At 40.3% G+C, this 8,881-nt stretch overlaps 1 protein-coding gene across 1 annotated transcript; it reads left to right on the forward strand.

Annotated features, from left to right (window-relative positions):
- Positions 1-8,071: 8,071 nt before the first annotated feature.
- Positions 8,072-8,413, forward strand: LOC145099004 (uncharacterized). Its single transcript, XM_079036592.1, has one exon. The coding sequence runs from the start codon at positions 8,072-8,074 to the stop codon at positions 8,411-8,413; it is 342 nt and encodes a 113-aa protein (XP_078892718.1).
- The last annotated feature ends 468 nt before the right edge of the window (positions 8,414-8,881 follow it).

Genomic DNA, 8,881 nt, shown 5'->3' on the forward strand with positions numbered 1-8,881 from the left:
GAGGATCGCAGGAAGGCGAAGGTCTGATTATACACACTCGTTGGGAGATTTGTTACTGGGGCAATCTGTGATACTCTGATATTTTTTTATGATGATTTTTATTCAAAACTTAAATTTTTGATGACTCAGTTTATCAATCATATTTTGGTAATTTAAAAATGAAAAAAATTGGTTTAGAAATTTGAGGTGTTTCAATTTGGTATCAGAGCCCTGTTTGAGGAATTTGTGTGAACTCTAAGGTAATTCCAAACTCAAACTAAGGATCTGCAGATTTTCATAACAACTTTTCAATCAAATGAAGATTTTTACAGGAGAAACCCAGTAAAGCAGTGTGTACAATCAACCAGAGCTCGAGCGATAGTTTCCCAAAATACCTCAATTTATGTTATGAGTAGTTTAGAGTTAATATTTTATGAAATGATAGAATTGCATGCTAGTTACCAGTAGGCTAAGGATCCTGCAGGAATGGAGTGATAGTGTTGCCTAATTTGTGATGCCTTTAGCCTAGAAGTTCATTCTTATGAGATTAAATTTGTCATTGATATTTGCTTGGTGTATGTTGTATAATTGTTTATAGTTAGGATTTTGTAGCCATAGAATTCCTAATTTAGACTTTCTCCTTGTTCCTCATTTGGTTGTGGACTTGAGGTAGAATTATTTATTCGAATGTCTATCGAGTCTCATATCGTGTAGGATTGGCATACGCGAAGCAAATGGTAGGGAAACTAGAGATCTTGTGAGGCGGAGTAGTGTTGGGGAGTAGTAGAGTTAGTGTCTAGATGCTTAGTCATGGTTCTAAGGAACCAACAGGGTGAGTGTATAGTTGGTCTAAGGAATAGAGTCCTGGTGACTTAGGGTCTTGAGAGGACGACTTGAGAAAAATATGGGTTGGTGTGGAAGGTAGTATTGGGCCCGTACTACTGAAAGCACCGGATATGTACGTGACTCAAGAAGGAATCTTAAAGAACTAGGGAACAAGTAGGAGTGTGTGGGTGTTTGTGTTAGATTAGGTGTCTAAACTCATAACTATAATTGGTATAAACTTGAATTGATAGTAGCACAGTCCTTTTGGGTTGCCCTTAAACCTAGCAATTGGACATGATGATTTTTGGAGAGAGAGGCTGATTTATTATTTGATTAATAAGTTGAAATTAATAATTTATTAATATATTATGAGAAGAATATATTAATTAGAAATAGTAATATTTAATTAATAATTAATCATAAATTAATTGGAATTAATTTCGGGATTAATTGAATTAATTAAAAGTGCAGGGTCTAAAGTGCAATTGTTCAATAGTTGAACAAAAGGCTCCAGAACCTTCCACCAAGAGGATGGACAGTTTTTTGAGGCCTTTAGGGTTTCTAGAATTATATTGGTTTTTGGCTTATCTAGGGTTTCCTTGTTACACTATATAAAGGACCGTATGCCTAGAAATTTCGGTCATTGATACTCTTAGAGAGCTAGGCCAAAATTTTACCCTCCTCCCTCCTCTCTCCATAATCTCCTTCTTGCTTGTGTTGGATGTGAACCATTAGAGACACGACGTTTATGGTGCTTCCTTTCAAAAGATCCATAAGAGGATTTCTAGTTGTTTGTTATCACAACTAAAATGTATGTAACCCTAATCCATCTCTTTAGTAATTTCGAAAATTACCTAGGGTTTCTAGGGTTCTTATTTTGATGTTCATAGTTATAAGTTCAATAGTGAAAACATAGGTTGCATGCACACTTAAGAGCTTTAAGTTTGTTTTTGTTATGCCTAAAACTCATCAGTTTGTGTATGCGCTTTAGCCTAATTCTGATGGTTTCTTGTGTATTTTGGTATGAAGGTTCATGCTCAAGCGACCTCGAGAGGCCAAGTGCTGGTGATGATGAGATCTGCAGGATTGTTTCCACTGAGGTGGCCATAACAATCAGAGGGTTTATTCTAGAGATGTTTGGGTCTATCAATACCACGTTGATTTAGACTTTTAACGAGCTCTATGCCGCCGTCACTGAAGATCTTACTGCCGCAGCCACTGTAGTTGTCACTGCTACGAGACCGCAAGGGGGTGATTCGTTGTGGTACCGGGAGTTCAACAACACGAAGCCACCCGAGTTTGATGGGACCCAGGATCCGATTTCTGAAATGAGATGGATTTCTAATGTTAAGGGATGTTTTTACACCTACTCCTATATGGAGCATCTAAGGGTTCGTTTCGCATTGAACTTGCTTCGCTTGGGAGCAAAGGATTGGTGGAAGTTTGTGACAGATGATTACACCTTTTCAAAGTGTTCTGCGGTGACCTGGGAGAGATTTACTGAGATGTTTCGGGATAAGTTTTTACCCATAGTTGAGAGAGAGAGAGAGAGAGAGAGGTTGGCCTAGGGGTTCCTGTCTCTCAATCATAATTCAGAAACGGTGACTGAGATCACCAGGATGTTTCATGAGAGGGCCTTGTTTTTTCCTAAGCACATGTCTTCTGAACAAGCACGTATGAGTTGGTATTTGCGTATCATGAGGAGGGATATCCATGAGTTTGTGGCAAACACTTCATATCGGATATTGGCTAAGCTACAAACAACTGCCAGAAGGAGGGAGATTACGCTGGAGACCTAGGCTATGGAGGAGAGGGAGACCCACGTGAGAGATAGGAGGCCAATATAGTCGCAGTCGGCGACTCAGTGACCCAAGCCTGCTGACTCGAGAGCTAGAGGCCAGAAGGGTAGCACTTACGGTAAGTGAGGCAAGGGGCATGAGGGAACCTATCCGTCAGGGATGGCTTTCCACCTCTATGGCAAAGAGGGGCATTTCGCCAGGGATTTTGGGTTTGCTTCCATTGCAACCAAACAGGACATATAAGAGCCGAGTTTCCTCAAATTGCATCTAGGGCAGTTCAGACTCCGGCCCCTGTGACCATGCGTATTACTGATGGTCGGTTGCGTAAGGCCGAGACACCGAGGGCTTGAGGGAGAGCATTTCAGTTGATAGCAGAGGAGGCCCGAGCAGCTCCAAACGTCATGGCTAGTATGTATTCTATGTTATTCTATTGATTTTATTTGTTGCTTATGTTATTGTTTATGTAGATACTTTTCTTGTGAATTTTATACATGTGCTTGTGTTGTTTGACTCGAATGTGAGTCGGTCTTTTGTGTCATCATCTTTTTTTCGCAGTTTTAGTATTGCACGGGAGACCTTGAGCATGACCTTAAGAGTCTATATACATTATGAGCATCCGGTATCCGCTACTGATATCAACCATGGTTGTGTGTTAGAGAGTTTTTGTGTCAGTAATCTAATAGATCTTATCCTTATTACGATGGGAGATATATGTGTGATCATAGTTATGGATTGTTTGAGCTGGTTTGGGGCTCTAATTGACTGTAAGCATCAGATGGTGACGGTTTGAGACCTTATTGGGGGAGTGTTGGCCATCTACGGTGAGGGTACTAGGTTAGGATCAAGCTTTTGTTCTACAGCCAGGGGAGAAGAGTTTGCAGCATGGGTGTATCGGTTATCTGGCTTATGTAGTGGATACTCGGGTTAAGGAGAACGGATTGATTTCCATTTCTAATGTTCCTATTGTACGTGATTTTCCCAATGTTTTTCCCGAGTAGTTACCGGGTGTGCCTCCTGCGAGGCAAGTGAAGTTTCGGATAGATCAGATCTCGAGTGCGGCGTCGATTGTGAAGGCACTATACCATCTTGCACCTCCTGAGATGCAAGAGTTATCCTCTCAACTTCAAGATCTGTTAGGAAAAGGGTTTATTCAACCGACCAGTTCTCCTTGGAGAGAACCAATCCTTTTTGTTAGAAAGAAGGATGGTTCACACCGGATGTATATTGATTATCGGGAGTTGAACAAGCTGACGGTGAAGAAATGTTATCCATTATCGCGGATTCATGATCTCTTCGATCGGTTGTAAGGGGAATCTTGGTTCTCCAAGATCGATTTGAGGTCTGGGGATCATCAAATGAGGGTACGAGAGGAGGATATTTAGAAGACGATCTTCTGAACTCGTTATGGGCATTACGAGTTCATGGTGATGCCTTTTAGGATCACCAACGCACCGACGGTGTTCATGGATCTCATGAACCGGGTCTACAGGCCCATGTTGGATCGATCGGTGATCATCATCGTAGATGACATTTTGGTCTATTCGAAGACCAGAGAGTAGCACGAGTTTCACGAGATTATTGGAGATTTGAGGATGGAGAGGCTCTATGCCAAGTGCTCTAAGTACGACTTTTGGTTGTGTGAGGTTCCGCTTCTGGGACACCTCGTCAACCAGAATGGTATCTTGGTCAACCCAACCAAGATAAAGGTGGTGATGCAGTGCGAAGTATCGAAGTCTCCATCTGAGACTCGGAGCTTCGTCGGATTAGCGGGATATTATCGAAGATTCATTTGAGACTTCTCCAAGGTCGCTGGTCCTCTCACTAAGTTGACGAGGAAGGATGTTGTGTTCTATTAGGGGCCTGAGCAGAAGGCATCATTCAAGACTCTTCACTGGAGATTGTGTGAGGCACCAGTACTTACCCTCCCTGAGAGAGTTGAGGATTTGGTGGTCTACTATGATGCATCGATCACAGGGCTGGGTGTTGTGTTGATGGAGAGGTGGAATGTGATTGCCTATGCTTCGAGGCAGTTGAAGCCTCACAAAACAAAGTATCCCACTCATGATTTGGAGTTTGGAGGCGGTGGCTTTCGCTCTAATGATTTGGCGCCACTATCTTTATGGTGTTCGGTGTACCATCTACACGGACCATAAGAGCCTGATATATCTTATGGACCAGCCTAACTTGAACATGAGGCAAAGAAGGTGGTTGGATGTAGTGAACAATTACGACTGTGAAATTCTGTATCATCCAGGAAAGAACAAGGTGGTGTCTGACGCCTTAAGCCTGGGGGCAGTTAGTACCCAGATTAAGGATGTGTGTATGAGGATGACTGTGATAACCCCAGTTTTGGAGACTATCAAAGAACCAAAGTCGAAGGCCATGAAGGAAGAAATATGAAACATGAGCGGGTGATCGGTCATATTTTAGCTTTTGATATCGATAGCTGAGGGCTTCTGACTCTTCACGGGTGGGTTTGGGTGCCTTATGTTGGTGGGGCTCGACGAGTATTGATGGTGGAGGCCCAGAAGTCGAGATTTTCCATTCATCCAGGGGCTACCAAGATGTATCTCGACCTGAAGCATAGTTGTTGGTGTCCATGTATAGATGTGGCTTGGTTTGTAGAGTGTTAGGTGCATAAATTGCACCTTTTCACAAGCTAATTTCATGTTTATTTATAGCATTGCATTGCATTTTTAGTGTAATATTCATTCATTTTGCGTTTAAGGACATTACCAAGGATCTATCGATATTTCACCATTTTTGTGGATGTTTCAAGGTGATTTGAAGATTGGAGCATGCTTAGGATGCTCAAGGGAAGCTCTCGGTGAAATTTCGGAACTTTCGGAGCTAAATTGAAGAAATGAAGAAAATTGGAGATTGGCTATCTTACAGTTCATTACACGGCCCGCGCTTTGGCAAGGCATACATTACACGGACGCGCTTTGGAAGTATTTCAGCACATCAGAGTCATTATACGGCCGTGTAATGGCAAGGCATACGTTACACGGGCCGTGTAACGTGATCTGATCAAAATTTGAATTCTTAACTTCCGATTTATCATGTTCTTCTGGGATATTCAGAGAGAACTTCGACTTGGAACTGTAGGGGGCGATTTTGGTGTATCATATCATCATCTAACACTTTGGAAACACCTTAATTTGCTTTTTGTAAGTTGATTTGAAGATCATACTTGTTAGATTTGTAGTTAACTTAGACATGTGTGGCTAATTTCTAAATCATTTCTGATTCTGGATTCCTAAGTATTTGTTGTTAAGTTGTAATTTGCATTTGATTTTATGTTTATCATCTAGTAATCTTTGATTTGATCTTAATTATATGTTTGATTGGTTCTCTTTTCACTTGATCAATGAATTAGGGTTCTTATCAATCTAGTTAATCAAATTATGAAATTTGTATATGTTTTATGATTTGATGTTAGTAACATGCACTTAATTGGTTGTAATTATATCAAAAATTAGTGTAATCAAAGATTAGATGTTCATATTCCCGAACTTATGAGGAATGTTGGATATTGTTGGTAACTGTTGCAAGATCTTAATGTCATTTAATGATTTGATGCAAGAGCTTGTTTGAATTGAATCAATTAAATGAAGTTTTATTTAAAGAACATGTTTTGAATAAAACACTTTTGTTAACTTGGGTATTAGAGCTTGTTAATATCTAAATTACCAACCTAGATTGAACATGAATCACCGTCATATTACATCCTACAACATAATGCATGTATAGGAATCCGAATCGGAAATGTATTTCTTTTATTGATTTTTACTATTAATCTTGTTTACTTATGAAGTTTAATTCTAGTTCAAACATAACCCCGCCCTCACTTTAATATTATTTGTATGATGTGTGAGAATATGGCTAAATAAGAAGTCTTGTATTCCTATGGATCGACCCTGCTTACTCTATACTATCTTTAGTGTATCAAGTAGCAGTGATTTGAGTTTTATTGTTATATTTTATCCCATTATTTGTTGGTTTGATAGCCTAACATAGAGCGATGTTTTACCTGCCGTAAGGTCAAGGCCGAGCACCAGCGCCCTCATGGAAATTTTCAACCCTTAAAGGTTCCACTATGGAAGTGGGAGCAGATCACCATGGATTTTATTACAAATTTACCGAAGACTGCAAGGGTTTCGATGCTATTTCGATAATAGCGGACCGTTTGACGAAGAGTTCTTATTTCCTGGCCATAAGTGAGGGTTCTTCTGCAGAGAAGCTTGTTGAAATTTATGTCTGAGAGGTGGTGCCTCGGCATGGAGTTCCGACTTCCGTTGTTTCAGACCAGGATGTTCGTTTCACTTCTAGGTTTTGGAAGAAGTTTCACAAGGAGTTGGGTACCCGGTTGCATCTTAGTACTATATATCATCCACAGATAGATGGGCAGAGTTAGTGAACTATTCAGACGCTCAAGGATATGTTGCATTCATCATTGAATTTGGTGGGAGTTGGGACTCCTATCCCCCGTTGGCTATGTTTTCTTATAACAACAACCATCATGCTAGTATTGGCATGCCACCCTTTGAGCTTCTGTTTGGGAGGAGGTGTCAGACTTAGGGGTGTTCGTTTGGATGGATTGGTTTGATCCGATCCAATCAAGTGAATCCAAATTGATTTCGGTTTTCAAAACATGGATCCGAATAGTCCAAACTAAATTCAAATCCGATCCGAACCAATCCGATTACAATTCGGTTGGATCGGTTTTTATAATTCGGTTTTCGAAAACCGGAACATTTTAAACCGACATATAATTATAATACTACCCAACTTTACACAAGAAGCGAAAACAAATTATTTAGTTGTAATTTTAAATTTATAGACAATTACTAAGAAGATATATTATGGATAAATATTTTATAGATAGAAAACTTTTGAGAGAAAATGCATATTAATGTTTTTTTATCGGGTGAAATGTTTTGAACCTATTTGAAAAAATAAATTACAAATTTAATAAATAACTATAGATATATATTATAAATAAATAAATAATAAATGTTTATTCGGTTTTTTTGGACTATTCGGTTCTTATTTTATAAACCAAAACCAATCCAAAATCCAAAATAATAATTCGGTTTTGTTGAAAACCAATCCAAAAATCCGAATATCCGAACCAAATAGTCCAATCCAAATTGTCCAGGTGGACAATTCGGTTTTATCCAAATAGCGAACAACCCTAGTCAGACTCCTATTTGTTGGGGCAACATCGGATAGAGAGTGATGGGGAGCACGGAGGTAGTGCTCAAGACGACCGAGCGTATCCGGCAAGTTAGATAGATAATAATGACGGCCCAGAGCCGCTAAAAAGTTATGCGGATTAGCGACGCTATGAACTAGAGTTCCATGTGGGGGACTTAGCGCTTCTGAAGGTATCCCCCTAGAATGGTGTTATTCGCTTCAGAAAATGGGGCAAGTTGGGCCCCAAGTTTATTGGCCCTTTCAGAGTAATGGCCCGTGTGGGCAAAGTGGCTTACCGGTTGGAGCTGCTGGAGGAGTTGAGGCAAATTCATGATACCTTCCATGTTTCCCAGTTATGGAAGTGTATAGCTGACAAGATAGCGGTGGTCCCTTTGAAGGATATTCAGGTTGATTATCGCCAGAATTACATTGAGAAGCATGTGGCAGTTCTGGATCGGAGAGTGAAGACTTTGAGGAACAAGGTAGTGAGCTTGGTCAAAGTTAAGTGGCAATATCAGAAAGGCTTGGAGTGGATGTGGGAACCCGAGTCTAAGATGAGCAGGCACTATCCGGATCTTTTTCTCGAGGATGAATTCAAGGGCAAAGTCTGATTCTGGTGGGGGAGAACTATAAGATCTGATTATAAGGTACTTTCATTTTTATCCCTTGACCTAATCAAACATAGCACATTTTGTTCCCTTATGGTTTAAGTTCCACATTGCAGGTCGTACGTTGGGTGTACGTAAGGGTACGTGCAATATACTCGTGAGAATCTGGATAGCGGAAGCCATGCTAGTACATTAGACGTACATGTGGTATGTCGGGCATACTAACGTGTTTCACCCCTATTTAAAGACATTAACTCACCCTTGGCCCTCCCTTAATTAGCCTCCACTCCATCCAAACCCTAGTCTCGAGTGTATTCCTTCTAAGTGAAGATCTTGAAGCTTGGTGGTGATTTTGGTGGCCTTTTGTTGAAGATGAAGACTAGTAAAGATAATGGTGTTGCTTGCAAGCTTTTGGATCTAGAAACTACTTCAACTTGTACATCTTTTGATGGTATAAAGTTTATACCTTTA

Source organism: Lactuca serriola, chromosome 4 (genome assembly GCF_051521515.1).
Source record: "Lactuca serriola cultivar US96UC23 chromosome 4, Lser_US96UC23_V15, whole genome shotgun sequence".
Taxonomy (NCBI): Eukaryota; Viridiplantae; Streptophyta; class Magnoliopsida; order Asterales; family Asteraceae; genus Lactuca; species Lactuca serriola.